The 15,521-nt window shown below is 54.3% G+C and overlaps 1 protein-coding gene across 6 annotated transcripts; it reads left to right on the top strand.

The window, feature by feature from the left end:
- The first annotated feature begins 1,651 nt into the window (after positions 1–1,651).
- On the top strand, positions 1,652–15,008 carry LOC104687221 (PILR alpha associated neural protein). 6 transcript variants are annotated; one of them, XM_039560447.1, is made up of 7 exons: positions 1,652–1,735; positions 2,623–2,790; positions 9,096–9,164; positions 9,306–9,895; positions 10,040–10,121; positions 10,357–10,584; positions 10,735–15,008. In XM_039560447.1, the coding sequence occupies exons 3-7, from the start codon at positions 9,148–9,150 to the stop codon at positions 10,754–10,756; spliced, it is 939 nt and encodes a 312-aa protein (XP_039416381.1). In that variant the 5' UTR covers positions 1,652–1,735; positions 2,623–2,790; positions 9,096–9,147; the 3' UTR covers positions 10,757–15,008. The 6 variants fall into 6 exon arrangements, with proteins under 6 accessions (XP_039416381.1, XP_039416374.1, XP_039416389.1 ...); XM_039560440.1 differs by lacking the exon at positions 1,652–1,735 and adding an exon at positions 2,072–2,296; XM_039560455.1 differs by lacking the exon at positions 1,652–1,735 and having other exon boundaries at positions 2,459–2,790; positions 9,309–9,895.
- Positions 15,009–15,521: the final 513 nt, after the last annotated feature.

The following is a 15,521-nucleotide window of genomic DNA, read 5'->3' as shown; positions in this document are numbered from 1 at the left end:
TTTTGTCAAATCCGTGACAACTGACACACAGACAGGATTCTGCAGGTAGCAGGGCAACAACATAGGAAACAACACTAAAAACAGCAGCAGTGGCCTGCTTGGCCTCAGGACTCCTGGGTGTAAATGATCTGTACGTGATCACTGCCAGACAGAAATAACAGCCAGTATCACCTGATTCCACCTCTCCCATCAATTTTCCATGTAATTTTACATTAACTTTCCTTTGGAAAGGAAACCAAACAAGGCATTCCATTTATATCACGTAAGAGTGAGGTACAAGTGACATCAGCCCTTGAGTTCTCTGTTCTTGTCATCCCGACGGCTTTCCTGACTCCTCCCACCACATCTCCCAAGATTTCCTTGGTCCCTACAAAATCCTGTTCCTTGTCCTCTCTCATATTTCTGACTCCTTTTGCTGCCTTCTGCAGTTTTACTCTTCAGGGGGATTTTCAGTGTTTGCGTCATTTGGATTTTCACCCTTTAGCTGACCTTTCCCTGGTTGAAATTTCTCCTCCGTTTTGTGCCTCCCAATTATACTAAACACATTCGTCAGGATTTGAAAAGGTCAGAAAGCATGTGTGCCTGATGTAGCCCCTTCCAGAGCTTTCTACCCTCTGCTACTCCCAGGTGAGAAAGCAGGAAAAGAAGCACAGAGAGCAAGACAAGCTGAATGCCAACTTGTGCTGCTGCACCATGTCTGCACAGGGGGTTTCTCAGGATGAGAGTGTGAGGGATCACTGAGCAAGGTTTGCGCAGATGATTTGTACGAGTCCTGTGAGAGCTAGAGATGAAAAGGCTGGAGAGCACAACAGGAGCCTGGATAATCTCTGACATAAAGTCCCATGTACATGAAGGGGACAAAAGCCGGGGTCTTTGGTGTGTGCATGCCTGGTGACACACAGTGGTGCAGCATCTCACACAAGCCTCAGCTGTGACACAGCTGCCCGCAGTGCCCTCCTCCCATACCACGACCTCCCAGTGACAGTCAGCCTTAACATAACCACATCCCCATGCTGATATGTCCAAACACACACTGACAGCACTCCCAAGCACATGAAAAACCTGTTGACTCTCCCAAACATGCTCACAAATACAAGTGCAAGACTCAAATATCCTGGCATGGGAAAGCTCGGAGTAGCCTGGTTCATGAGCACAGGAGCACGCAGGAGGTCTGGTGAAGAACAACAGACTCAGAGCCTTCAGATATCTGTCCAAAGTTGGCACGGCCTGTTCCGGGCATCCTGCCGTGCTCAGGTTTGGTACTGTGTGTCCATTTGTCACATGCGTCCATCCCTGATGCAGTGGCAGGTTGCTTTACAGCTCAGTGCTGTCTCTACTATTTCTTTATGGTATTTTTTTTTTCCCAGGGTCAGTCACAGTCTTTCCTCATCGCCTTATGATGAAAAGTTTGATTGTTTTTGAGGATCTGAGGAAATTACTTTCTTGCTTCCTCATATTTCAGGCCCTGGAGTGGAAACTGTCTCTCTGTCATTGACTTTCTTCTCTCGCCCGTTGGTTGCTCAGCTGCTCCCTTCTGATTTGTTCTGTGCTTTCTGTTTGGTTCTTGATGGTGGAGGGAGATGTTCCCTGTGAAACACTCGGCCCCTCAAAGGCACATCAGCTTCTTTCTTTAATTTTGCTGTCACATCCCTACCATTTCCAGACGCATCCCATCGATCCCTGGCAGAAACGCGCTTGGGGACACGCTCAAAAGACCTGGGTGATTCCTCAACGGGTAAAACACACCTTGGACGGATCCCCCTCTTTCCCCGCCCCTTCCCCATTGCTCCTACCTCACCCGTGTGTCCCACGGGCTCTGCCCGTGAGGCTCGACCCAACCCCGCCGCCTGCCCCGCCGGGGATGCGCCTCGCCGCGGCCGCCCGTCTGTCGCCCCCCCGCCCGGTACCGCGGCGGCCACGGGGGCCCGGGGGCCCGAAGCGCGGGGATGATGGATGCGGGGACGGGGGACGGGGGGCGGGACCGAGGGGTGGCATCTCCCCGAGGGCACTGCTGCGGGGCGGAAAGGCGAGGGGCGGTGGGGGTGAGCCCCGGGGGGCGGCCCGGGGGAGCGGGATCCCGGGGGGCCTCCGCCCCCAAGGACGGACCCGTCCGGGGGTGGCATTCGCCGGAGCGAGCTGGAGCGACGGGTCCCTTGGAGACACCTCTCTCCATGGCAACCTAATCGCTTCCTGTGAAGATCCCGAAATAACCGACGAGACGGGGGAGCGGAGCCGAGCGGAGCGGAGCGGAGCGGAGCCGTGCGGGCAGCGGCGGCGGGGAGGCGGCGGGGGGCAGGTCCGGCGGGCGGCGGGCGCGGGGCTGCGGGAGCGCGGCGCGGGCGGGCCGGGAGCGGGAGGAGCCTTCGCGCCCGGCCGCCGGGGCAGGGGGCTCCGGGCCGGGGGACGCGCTGCCCCCGCCCGGCCGCTGGCCTCGCCCGGCCGCCCCGGCGCCCCCCGCGGGCTGCAGCGGGGGCCACGGTGCCGGGCGCGCCCGTGCCAGCAGCCATGGGGTTAACGGGAGGCAGCGAGCGAGAGAGACAGAGACAGAGAGAGAGAAAGAGGGGCTGGACCAGTCCTCGGCAGCTGTTTATTTCAAGGCATCTCTCGCTCCCTCTCCCTCAGCCAAGGCTCAGCCTCAGCAAACCTTCCTCCTCCTCCTCCTCTTCCTCCTTCTCCTCCTCCTCCTCTCCTTCCTTCGTCCTGGCCATGAGAGGCACGGGCAGCAGCAGCTGTGCTCCCCCAGCCCCCTGCTCCGCCGCCCCGGCTGCGCCCCACTCGTCTCCCCGCAAGGTAAGTTCATCCTCTCGGCCCGGGCTTGGGGGACAGAGTGGGGACGGGGCTGCAGGGGCGGGGGCGAGGGGGGCTGCACGCCCGTCTCCAAGTCATCTCTCCCCGTCTCCTTCCCTGTGTCCTTTCTCCCCCTTTTTCTTTTCCCTGTCTCCATCTAGGTTCTCTGTCTCCTTCTAGCCGGCTGTCTCCTTCCTTCCCCCTCCTTTTCTTCCTCTTGTAGTCGGGAGCAGGGGATGCCTGAGGGGCCGGGAGGGAGGGGGCACAGCCGAGGTATCGCTGCCTCTTGCCCTCCAGCTCCGGGCTCCATCACAGACCTGTTGTGCTGGAGCACTGGAGCCTGCGCTGAGGAAGGCGACTTCAGCCAAATTGGCGCAGCTGGAGAAAGGAAATAGAGGGGTCAATCCCACCTCCTGCCTGGCCAAGGGTGCACCATGCAAGAGAGAGCAATTCAGATGTGGAGACTCAGCACTTGAAGCACTTGGATGCCCGGGAACAGTAGGAAACTGGGAGGCAGAAGATTGTCAGACTCATGACATGTATTGCAGGCAGGCACTAGATGGCAGGGGACCGGCATCCTAGAGTGCTGCTTGGAATGGGGCCACACTCACAGTTCCCAAATGCAGGGAGACTTAAGCTCAGAGGACCATTGATGGGTTTCACACGCCCATTCCCTTGCTATGAAAATGTCCGAATGCAGCATCACCCTTCCAGCCCTGCATTCCGCCCCAGCCTAGGATTGCCATACCCAGCCCGTAAGCGCTCACCCTGGTAGCCTGGCACGGGAATTCCCATCGGCAAGTCACTGAACGCTGCAGGACCTGCACTGACTCAGGGCGAGCAGTGTCAGCCCCTCCGCGATCCTGCTGGATCCTCCTGGGTGCTGCCATCAACCCTCTCAGCCTCAGATATCAGGTAGACCAGCCTGACGTGAGCCACTGCATTCCAACTGCCAGCCCCCAAATTCAGCCAGCTCTGGGAGGTGCTGCCCCCAGCCCCACGCACAGCGGGAACTCTTTCCCCGGATGGGCTTGGCATCTCCACCCCAGGGTTACCAGCACTGAGATTCACGGTCCCAGCTGCCAAAACTCCTCCGAGTGCAGCAGAATTGTCTCCCTGGGTCGTCTGCTCTGGGATTCCTCCCTTTCCCTGTCCCCACCCAGCCGACTACAGCAGGGCATATACATAACTCCTTTTTACCGACACCGGGGTTCATGCTTCCTGCTGCCAAACCCGTAATGACTGCATCTCTGCCTCTCGGACCATGAACTCCAGGGTGTTCATGGCCACTGAGAAAAACACAGGTGTGGTGTGCCCAGGGCATCATGCAGTGTGGGGGGGTCTCACTGCCAGTGCCTGAACTCGCTCTGCTCGGTGCTTGGAGATAGCTGCTAGGTTCCGTGGTCCCAGATCACAGACTCGTATCAGTAGCTGTCACCATAGCCCTTAATGCTGGCTGGGAGTTTAAAAAATGACAGCCAACCTAGCATTCCTTCTCTGTAAGGAGGGCTGGTCCTCCTCAGGTTTGTTTTGATTTTTTCATCACTATTTTGAGTGGAATTGTTGCAGTGGGGGAGCTGGGTGAAGCAAGGATTTGCATGAAGCTCTCGGTGCTGCGGGGTTGCTAATGGCGAGCGTTATTTCAGCCAGCAGTAAGTTTCATAATCTTGGCCCAGCTCTTGTGAATGTTCCGTTTTTCAGGGTCATGAGCCTCTTTACCCTTCTTCCATCCCTTCCCCCTCTCCCCAAACTGGTTGGCAATTTCATTGTTCCAGTGGAATATATCCGTCATGTGAGGTCATCGCTGCATAAGGAGAGGTGATTGATTGCTTAGGTCACTGGGGCCTGTCCCATGCTGGGCTTTGAATGCTGGTTTGGAGACCTTGAACTGGACTCTGTGCTCAAAGGCGAGGCGATGTGGGTGCAGAGGGGCACATTGATGCATTCCCGGCAGCTCGAGTCGCCGAGCAAACAGACTGCTGCATTCTGAACTAGCTGGAGCGCTCTGAGAGCAGGCAGCTTCATTCCTAGAGGCACAGTATCACAGCAGTCAAGCTCTAGATGTTACAAAAATACAGATAGATCATCATCTGCCAGATGAGCCAGACAGAATCGGGTGCAACTCTTTTCCCATCCCCGGATGGAAGGAGACTCTACCCGCTCCTCACTAACACGGCTTGTGTGCGCTTGGCTTCATCCAACTGCTCTCCAGTCAGAGCTGATCTCGGCTAGGCATCGAGAAAGCTGTGAGATTCTCAGATTTTAAGGCCAGAGGGACCATTTTGATCATCGAGACTGACCTACAGCAGAGCACAGGCCAGAGAATTTCACCGATTTAATTTCCTGCGCCAAGCCCATAACTTCTGATTGAACTGTAGCATCTCTTTTAGGAATACAGCCAGGCAAAGGCTGCAGGCAGTAGGGAACACACCACCTGCCTAGGTGAATTGTGCTGGTGTGTGACCCTCTTTATTAATAGTATTGTTCCTCATTTGAATTTGTCAAACTTCAGCATTTTGTAGCAGAAGGTGACAGATTGCATCGGATGTGAGGGAGCTACAGCAAGCACACGGCTGGCACCTTGGTTTTTTTATTCCTGTGATGCCTTTTTTATTTGGATAGGATTTATCCATGGCATTAAGGTATACAAGAATCCTGAAAATGGAGAAGGAGCTATTGTCAGCGAATCCTAGGGCTTTCCTGGGGCACAGCAGTATCTGAACTCCAGAGCTCAGGGTGTCACATTCAGGCTTTAGTCGGAGCTCCCTGCTCTGAGCAGGAGTGCAGCAGGCTTTGCTCCTAGCCATTAGGTAGGGTGTAAATTCCCAGCCCTCCTCATTGAACTGCTATATATGCTTTGGGGTATGGCTACTGAGATCTGCTCTCTCATGTCCCAGTAGCGGCAGGTCCATGCTGCGGGAGACTTACAAAGAAGGAGGAAGCACAGATGGGTGTGGGGAACAGCAGCAGGATTCCTGCTTCCATCCTGCAAATGCAATGAGAGCAGCTCCTAACAGATTAGCCCCAGTCTGGACTGGTGGTGGGGTCCATATGCAGTAGCAAAGAACAGTGTAATTCTTACTCACTGCTTTCAAGCACCAAGATTCACAAACTGAGCTCAATGAAGTGCCCTGGGGAAATAGCTTTGTCATTCACACTCTGTCATCTGTGCATCACAGGGACCAGAACGCTGAGATGAAGGCTCTGTACCTAGAGTGAAAGTATACAGGTTCCTGTTCAGGCTCTGGGAGTAGCCCTGTCCACTTTTATTGCCATTAGACCTGGGAAACATATATGAAAGCAAGAGCCTTGCTATGAGGTACTGGTGCAGAAATCCAGTCTCTCTTCTCTGGCACACAAAGACTTCTTGAATGGTATAAGGTGGGATTTATACTCCCAGGTAGTAGGAGCATTGGCATCCCCTCCTCTGCTCTGAGGGTCTACCAGTTTATTCAGGATCCACACTGGGAGCTGCATCCAGAGCCGAACAAAGGATATGTGTTACTCTTGCCCTCCAATGCAGCAGGGTCTGTGCCCAGGACACAATCCCACTGCCAGTGGCTGACCGCAGAGTGCCCCAGACGTGCTTTGTCTGCTAGTTTGTCAATAATCCACGGGGACATCTATGCTCCATTTCAAACATAAACGCTCCAAGCTCGGTGGAATCCAGCCTGTGCTGGCTGGTATTTTCACCTGAAACCTTCCTTTCCTCCCTCACCTTCCATGCCATAGGAGACACCTCTGTTCTGCTCCCAGCTCTTCCACAATCAGTCCTGGGTGTGCCAGTGCAGGACACACTCTCAGTCTTTGGCCAGCATCTGATTAACAAACCAGAATGTGTTGACGGAGACCAACCGACTTTGCATCATTCCCGCACCCATCTGGAGCCACCTTTGGGGTGGGGGCACCGGGAGTCACCAGCTCTTCACTGCGGGCAGCAGAACCCATACACAGCTTGCACCCCATGGATGGGCTGTCAGCTCCTCAGCATCATGTGCCCCTGAGGTGGTCAGTGCTGGGGCTCACTCCCCCTCAGCTCATTCTAGATGTTACCTGCTCCATAGGGCTGAAATTTAGAAAGCCATCCAGGATTTGGCTCTGTAAGGTTTCTTATTCCCAGGTTTTCAACCCTGGAACTCCATAGACTGGGGTGTCGTTGCTGGATCTCACAATCTCAGCTGAGAAGAACACCAGTGTCTCCAGTATGAGACCTCCCAACAAGCGAGGAGAGCGCACTGACCCCAGCATTCCTACACCCAGGCACGTTTCTGAGGGTAGAGCCATTGCTCTTAGGAGGAGTGCTAGAGGTTACACATGCAGCCCTACTGCAGCACACTTCCCTGTGGGACTGGCACTGAGGTCTACCTGCACTTGGAGAAGGTCTCTCCTGCTGGGATGGCGCTGTCCAGCCCCACATCTCCTGCTCCCCAATGTAAAACAGCCCCCAGCCCCCGAAGACTTGAGCTGTGACTCAGAGTGCCGTGCCACAAGCAGAGCAGGCTCTTCATCCCAGGGAACTACTGTCCTGTGGTGAGTCCAAGGCATGGCCCCAGGCACTCCAGGCCACCTTGAAACCCCTCCTGCAACTTGTGTGCCCTCTAGCCTGGGGATTCACATGAGGACGTCCTCCCTGCTTGGAATTCCCTCCCTTTCAAGGTCCAAAATAAATTGTGTCATGGATTTGTGTTGCCAGACATGATCTTCCACGGCATCATGATCATAATCCAGATGGCCAATATCTCACCAGTATCTGGGCTTCAGAAGAAACTTGCTCCATTCTGCTGCCTCTCTGCAGAGCTGCATTTTAATACTGAGTCCCCTCCAAGGCTTAGAGGTTCAGGAGCAAGTACAAAGAAATGCTGAGAATAGCTCCTCTTTTCTCCTCATCTTCGTCTCAGGATCCCTCCAGAGACTGATCTTGCCCCAGAGGGAGGGGCAGGGCACATTAACCAACAATTCTTTTTTTTTTTCTGTGAACTTTGTTTAAATATTTAACAGAAGGAAACTAAAAATATCCCCAGTTAATGCAGCAGGAGCTAGACAGCTACTTACTCTTGGGTGCCCTTCCTCCTGGCCCCTCTTCTCAGGTGTACATCACAGCAAGCACCGGGCTCTTCCCTCAGGAAGAGGAAGCCTCCCACCCAGGAGGGGCTGCAGTTTTAGGTCAGGGCATGGGGTGAGCAGGGGTGGATGGCAGTAATCCCTTGGAAGCCGGGAGGTACAGCAGAGCTGGCTCAGAGCTGGAGGGGCAGGGTTGGCCTCTGCATTGACTCCCTCGGCCAAGCATCGCTGTTTCTCCATCCCGGCAGCCACAGGAGGGCATGACCGTGGGTTGTCGGCATTCATGCTTTCGCCTTCACGATGAAGGAGCAGGCTGAACACCTCGCATGGGGTTTTTTTTGTCCTGTGTGTGCGTGCGGTTGCGGAGAGGATCCGGGGTCAGGCTCATAAGAGCTCAGCGGGGAAGGGCCGGCACCGCACTGTGCCCAGCCAAAGGAAGGGGCAGGCAGCATGAAGGGCGGCTGTGCTGCCAGCGGGCTGATGCTGGAGGGTGCTGTGCGTCCGGGGCAGAAATCCGGCTGAGGGGACCCGACCTCACTCCGTGTTTTTGCTGCTCGGCCATGGGAGGTGGGAGAGAAAAGGGAGGAACAGGGGAGAAAGGGAGGGATGGGACAGTGCAGAGGACATTAAGACAAGGAGTGTGGGAAGGTAATTTCATGTTAGCTAAGAGGAAAGTAAATACTAAATATTTGATAGGCATATTTTTTCTCTTAAATTCTTTAGTGAGGCTGGACTTTTCTCGCTGATTCACTCTTTCTCAGTCGTCTTGGTTTATCACTCTCGTGCTTCCCCTCTCGCTCCCTCGCTCTGGCACACAATGAAGAGGCTCTTTTTTAATAAATGGATTACACGCTCCACACTATAAATAAACACAGGAATTAAGATTCCAACTTGTTCCAGTGATAAGCAAACAAAGATGCTGGATCCCCCTCTTGGCCCTCAGACAGGAGAGTCCCTGGGGAAGCTGCGCATGTGCCTGGGCATGTGTGCTCCAGAGATCACTCCTTGCTTTTGTGAGCGTATGCTAATGCATGTGTTTCTGTGTGGAGCTGGCATCTGCGGGGACACAATGCACCTCCGTGCATGGGGGCATGGGAGCAGGAGAGGGTGCACGTGTGTGTGCATGGGCTCCCCTTATCCTGCCTGCCGGGGCGGGAGCTCACCCGGGGTGGCACACACTGCCTGCAAGGAGAGAGCCGTCACCGCTGTGTGAGGGGACACTGACACCCCTTCCTTTTGGTTCCCAGTGAAGAAGATGAGACAAGATCCTGACTGAGCAAAGACACTGTTGCATCTGAGATGGAGCCCAGTGCCTGGTAGGTTCACAGCTTCCCACAGTGGCAGGTGAGGCGGGAAGAAAACAGGAGTGTGGGTGGTGGGCTGCTCCCGGCTGCTTGGCCTTTCACCAGGAGGAACGTTTCAGATCAGGCTCTCTTCTTCTTCCCCCCACCCCGCAGCAGGATGCCTCCACTCCTCTCCCGCATCCACTCCCTGCAGCTGTGGCATCTCCTCCTCGTCGTCCTGGCTGTCCCTCCTCCTGGCATATGGTCTCTTCGTTCTCGGGGCCCAGCAGCCCCTCGGCCTCTTTGCACCCGCCGGAGCCCCTCGGCCCCACGCTCCATTTGCATCTGGGAAAGGACCTCGCAGCCGGAGCGGGATTCCCGCTCGGATTCCCGCTCGGATTCCCACTCGGCCCTGCCTCGCCAGCGTGCCCTGCCCGCGCGGGGAGCAGAGCTGCGGCACGTGGTGCGGCTGAGGCGCCAGGCCGCGGGCGCCCGGCCCGCCACCCCCTCTGGGTTCGAGGACGGCATGCCCTCCTCCCAGTACCCCTGGGCCATCGTGTGGGGTCCCACGGTGTCGGATGAGGATGGAGGGGACACAAACTCAGCCAACCCCGGCTTTCCACCGCTGGGATACACCTTTGTCTCGCCACACGGGATGGCGACGGCGCAGCCAAACTCCCACTCGCTCCTGCACAACGCGGGGCTCAACCTGCGCGAGACCCCAGCCACCCTGCGGCCCTTCTTGTTCGGGCCCAGGGGGGAAGGTAAATCTGCCCTTTGCTTCTGTCACCCCGTCCCCTGCAGGAGCAGCTCCTTCTGCAAAACTCATCAGGAACCTCCCCTTGCCCTGCTGCTCTCTGGGGACTGGAGGGAGTGACCACCACAACCCTCACTCCTCTGTCTCACAGGTGTGGACCCCCAGCTGTACGTCACCATCACCATCTCCATAATCATTGTCCTGGTTGCCACTGGAATCATAGTCAAGTTCTGGTGAGTGGGGTTTGGGCCAATGGAGGCTATCACTGGGCTGGTGTCTACAGGAGGACCAGGGGCTTTGGACCCATTTGTCCCAGGGGTGCGGGTCTGGTGCTGCAGTTCCTTGCAAGGTTTGGCACTTGGCCACGCTGGGCTCTAATGCCGAGCATAGTGGGGTCCATCCCACAAACCTCTCTGTCATCAAGGGCTGGGGCTTATCTCTTTACCTCACCCCTTGCTCTCTCTGAAGCTGGGACCGTAATCAGAAACGCCGGCGTCACTCGGGGCAGCAGAGCAGTGGGAGGCAGCAGGACAGCCAGCAGCCCCTCACAGACCTCTCCCCCACCACCGTCAGCATCCTGGGGCCCTACGGAGACCCCCTGGCCCCCGCACCTGAGGCAGAGGAGTCCAGGCAGGGCCAGGAGGGTGCAGAGAAACTGGGTGGCCATGGGAAGAATGCAGCCTTCCAGCTCAACCGGTGAGTGTCCAGTGAGCTGGGGCAGGAGGGGCTGGCAGGGGACAGGGCGATGGGCACACTGAGGCAGGGCAAAGGTGATGTTGGTTAGCGGGGGTGGTGGGTTGGGGCAGCGTAAGCGCTAATTAATTTCCAATTCCCTCTTTCCCCCAGAATCCCACTGGTGAACCTGTGAAGCTCCCAGGAGAGGCTGAGCTGGCGTCCCCACCCTCCTGTCACAGCTGGCGAGCGTGGACTCTTGCCACCTCTGCTACCCCAGGAAAAAACAACCTCCTTGTGCCACGGCCCACTACCACCACCATTATTAACTAACCCCACCGGGATGTGCCTGGGCGAATGGACGACCTGGGCCTCCTTAGTCTCCTGCTGGGGGAAGTTGGGGACCCGCCCTGCCCATGCAGGACAGGGTGACGAGAGAGCAGAATGGTGGGAGGGAAGACAGCTGCTGGTGGTGTGAAATCTTGACCTTCCCAGCCCCTCTCCTAGCATATGTGCACAGACACGCTTGGATCTCCGCGACTCTCTCACCAGTGCATGCCTGACACCGGGGGTAGGCAAGGTGGAAAGGCGTACCCCTGTCCCCGTGGGCCCTCACCCTCCGTGTGTCCCTTCCCATGTCGTGTGCTTTGCAGTGTCTGGAGTTCAGTGGCTGCAGGATTGCCTGCCAGGTGACTCGGAAGGTGGCAACTTTGTCTGTTCCTGAGACCTTGGCCCTCCCGAGAGTCCCAAGGGTGGGTGAAGCTTGGGCAGAAGAGGCTCACAGAGCACCTGGGCCCTCTCAACAGCCCATTTCCTTGAAGGAAACATCATATTCCCCCTAGATGGAAGATACTCACATCTTTCCAGTTTCTTTCTGCCTAACACTCCTTTGGGTTTTTTTCTCTTCAGCTTGTATCTTTCTTCCTCTCTCCGTACAGAGTTTTTTCTCCTCAGTTCCCACCCCCATGCCACTTCTCTTCCCAGTTAAAGTTGGAAAAGATTCCTTTAGCTTTCCAAATGTTTTGATCTGTTGAAAGCCTCCTTGCTGTCCCTCTTCACCACTTCAGCCTCCTTCAGCAAGGTTTTTCTGAATAGCACCAGTCTATGATGATGCTTTCCAGAAAATCTGAGGTGAAGCCCTCTGCTCACCATGTTATTTAACAAGTGTCCTGTACACAGCTAAAGCATAGCATGCAGACATAGCTGGGCACGAGGAGCTTGAGTTTTGCTGGGCTGAGGAAGAGAATTGCTTTCAGACACTCCTGGCAGAGGCAACAAGGCAGCAGACAGGACTCTGCACCTGGGATGACCAAGAGCAGTTTAGAGTTGGCCTTGAGAGCATTGGAAGTGTTGCCATGTACTGCTGGGAGGTCTCCTGGAGTGCAAGGTGACTGGAAACCCACAAGGCAGTGCTCACCAAGGGCACGAGAGAGGGTGTATCTGGGCTCCCAAGTGAAGCTTCATTCAGTTCCCCAGCTGGTTAGAAATGGAAAGCAATGGCACAGGTATCTGTCCAAACTGGTTGCTCCTTTGGGGCTGTGGTGGTCTGTGGGGCTGGCAGCCACACTGTCACTTATTTGTGTGAGCAAGATCCATGCATCTCCACCTCTTCGTAGGCATGGACCCATGAGTGTCACTTTGAGGAAGCCTGAGATGGCAAATTTCACCTTAATGACAATAGCTGCTCTTAGCTTTTATGGACACTTTAAAATTAATTAAAACCCCACACTGACAGCCACTGAGGTGAAAAGATGCACATTTAGGTAAGGTTGCCCCTACAGCATACAAACACCTTCAGCTGCTGGACTGATGTGGCCAGAGGCAGGAAAATCACCCACAATTTGAAGGCCCTCATGCACCATACAAGGTCTCTGACAAAAGTCATCTTGGAGAGAGGGAAGTGGCCTTTCATTCTTTATCTCTGCATTAAAAGGCTGTTCTTTATAGGACAAAGCACAGGGAATTTCACAAGAGGCCTGGTTCTGCCCATTTACCCAGCTGAACTGTTAGGTGTTCTCGGGTCCCAATTGACTCACTGTGAAGGGCATTTAAACGAGAGTGTAGATTACAATAAGCTTCCCAAAAACAGTAGAGATTTGGAGAAAATGACAGGTCAAATAAAATTACTGGCTTATTAAAAGCACAGAGTGGCTGAAAGATGTAGGTGGAAAACGACTCTGGAGATCTCTAGTCTAAGCATAGTTTGAGTCTGTGCTTACAGCAGGGGATATTAGTGCTTTACCATAGATCGATCTGCTACTGAGCCTGTTCTTATTTAGGATCCATGCAAGGCTTTGGGGGACATTTAAGCTGCAGATGGACAGGGAAGGAGCAGGTGGCAGTTCCTGCTCCCTGCCCCATTCATTGCTGCCCCTGTTACCCCTCTCTCCAGCACATCCCTGCTGGGGAAGGACATCTGCAAGAGGCTACACTGCTGATTGCTGGCAATTTACAATACCTTGAACTGGTTGAAGTAATCTTCCAGACCAGATTAATTAGATTATTCTTTGATCAACAGCAGTTGTTGAAACAAGGCCAGAGTTTGGACTCTTCCACTTCAAGGGCTGTCCTTGGATTTTCCACATGCTGCATGGAGAGAAGGTTTGTAAGGAAGTAGCAGGGGACCACAGGAGGCATAGTGAAAACATTTTCCAACACTTGATGTGGGGAAGCCCCGTGTTCTTCTGCCCAGGCTTTTGTAAATTCTGCAAACAAATCAGATTTTGGTGGTTTGGGGGTTTTTCCTCCCCCTTTTACATGTCTCTGGTTTTGGTAAAAGTGTCTCCAGGGGGTGAAGCCTTTCATGGATACTGTGGTAAGGGGAAAGCTGGTGAAGCTGTGTAGAGAAAACTCTTACAACAACAGAAGCTTGGGTATGATAAACATCTTTTCTAAGAACAATTTTCCTAGCCAAATACGTTTTTATGGCAGTCATTCAATGTCTCAAACAAAACAGGTTAGATACAGGGAAACAACTTCATTGTCCTGCCCAAACATTCATTGCTGTGCTTTGTCCCTGGAACAAAACACAGAACACATGTGGACACACACGCTTCTTTCAGTCAATAAATAATCTCACTGGATCTGTTTGCTCCATGACTGGAGCCTTATAAACCATCTTCCCCTACACAGACTGGAGCCAGAGCATGCCTGAGGTCTCTACCCTGGCCCAGGGTAATATTTTGTAGGATGTGCACATGGATGGGTTGACAGCACTGAGTACCAAGCCAGGGCAGAGGGCAGCACCTTCTTAGTCACAGCCCATCAGGTTTCCCTGTCTTCTAGACGAATGGAGGAGAAAGACTTTTATTTTTTTTTTCCATTAGAAAATTTTGCAGAGACAAAAGTGTGCAGGGAAACCAGCACACATGGAAGTATTCGTAGTCTTGGGCTAATTCTGCCCAATATTTCTATGCTATTAAAAGGGAACAGCCAGGTGGGCTGAGTGAGATGAAGTAACTGTGTCTCCTGGAGAGCCCTGGTTTTTTTAACAAAAGTGTGGTCTCTCTGTGAGCGCAGTGGAAGGGAGGGAAGTTCCTGTTTCAAAACAGGAACTGGAGTCTCCTTCTCTTTACCCAAGAGAGTGGTATGACCACAAGGCCAAATCCTGCTTGGGCTTTCCCATCTGGTTGGTAGCAACTGGTAGGCAGGGAGCAGACCTCTGGTGTGTGCTTCTACACCTCTCCTCCAGTCCAGTTTCCAGGGACTCACATCCAGCCAAGCATCCCAAAATTTCAGAGAGGGCTATCTACCTCTTCCTCAATGGCACCCAAGTGCCCTTGCAAATCTGGTCCCTTCATTTCCCACTCTATTTCCCGATGAAGAAAAATGCTTGGAAAGGAGTGGTTTGTTCATTCCCTGCAAGTTCTCAAACAGGACCACCTTGAGACTGTTCTGAATTAAACTGTGGTTTTGTTTTTTCATTCTGACAAACCACAACTCTGGCACAGCCTTAGAGCTGAGACCTGCAGCACAAAAGTCCTGGATCAAACTCCAGCTCCCCAGCTGCATCCCTGCTACTGTCCCACTGTAGTCCTGGCCCTACCCTGGCAGGACCATAGAGAGAGGTCCCCTTCTTTCACCAACTGCTGGCTCTCTACTCCTCTTTTCCTGTTGTTTTCCCTCTCCCACTGTTTTCCCTCTTCCCACTCCTGTCCTGTACCATGGTCTCCCTCCTGGTTCTCTCTCCCCTCCTACTGTTTCGCTCTCCCTATTCCTCTCTTGTTCTCCCTTTGCCACTCGGTCTCGTTCTGCCACGGCTTCCATCCTCCCCTCCGGCCTCCCTCCTGCTCCCCTGCTCAGTCTCGCCCTTCCCCCTCCCCTGCCCTTGTGCGCTGTGATATATATTTTTGTAGGATTTCTCTTCTCCTTGTGGTGAAATATTCAAATCTTGTGGGATGTTAGTTTCAACATTTTTAAATAAAACTTTACAAAATATTGAAAGCAGACCTCTTGCTGCTGTGGATGATGCCACACTGGAAAAGTCAGGGTGGGATGAGAGGGACTGCACCCTGGGCAGAACCCCAGCGGGATGGGGGCTCAGACTCCTGGCATCCCACACTCTCTTCTTGGGAGTACAGAGGGCAATTTGGCCCCGTGTCCATTCTGCCTTGGTCTCTGCTGGCTAAAGAAGCCCTTTGACCACCCTCATACACTTCCATGGGAGGAGGAGCCCTTCTTCACCCACTTCCCCACCCAAAGCCGCTGTCCTGCCTCTGGAGCTGCTGCCTCCCAGCCACACTCTGGGGCTTCTTGTCACATGCCGCTTGTCACACTCCGGCTCACACTGGGGACCATGGTGTCCGGGAGAGGTGAGAGAAGCCGAGGGGAAGGGAGGGACATGCAGCGCTGCAAGCGCAGAAGCCTCCCTCACTCTGTTCCCCGCGGCTGCCTCCGCAATTTCTATTTACAGCCCTGCTGCCTCCCCTCCTGGCCACAGTGCTGCTGCTGTTGCTGGTTTC

Source organism: Corvus cornix, chromosome 1 (assembly GCF_000738735.6).
Source record: "Corvus cornix cornix isolate S_Up_H32 chromosome 1, ASM73873v5, whole genome shotgun sequence".
NCBI classification, from domain to species: Eukaryota; Metazoa; Chordata; class Aves; order Passeriformes; family Corvidae; genus Corvus; species Corvus cornix.
Note: the sequence above shows the minus strand (reverse complement) of the source record. Positions and strands in the feature narration are given on the sequence as shown.

Excerpts from the sequence above, each read along its gene's own strand:
- LOC104687221 (XM_039560447.1), top strand. Across the intron at positions 9,896-10,039 it reads GTTCGGGCCCAGGGGGGAAG|GTGTGGACCCCCAGCTGTAC; the intron begins GTAAATCTGCCC and ends TCTGTCTCACAG. Across the intron at positions 10,585-10,734 it reads GCAGCCTTCCAGCTCAACCG|AATCCCACTGGTGAACCTGT; the intron begins GTGAGTGTCCAG and ends TCTTTCCCCCAG.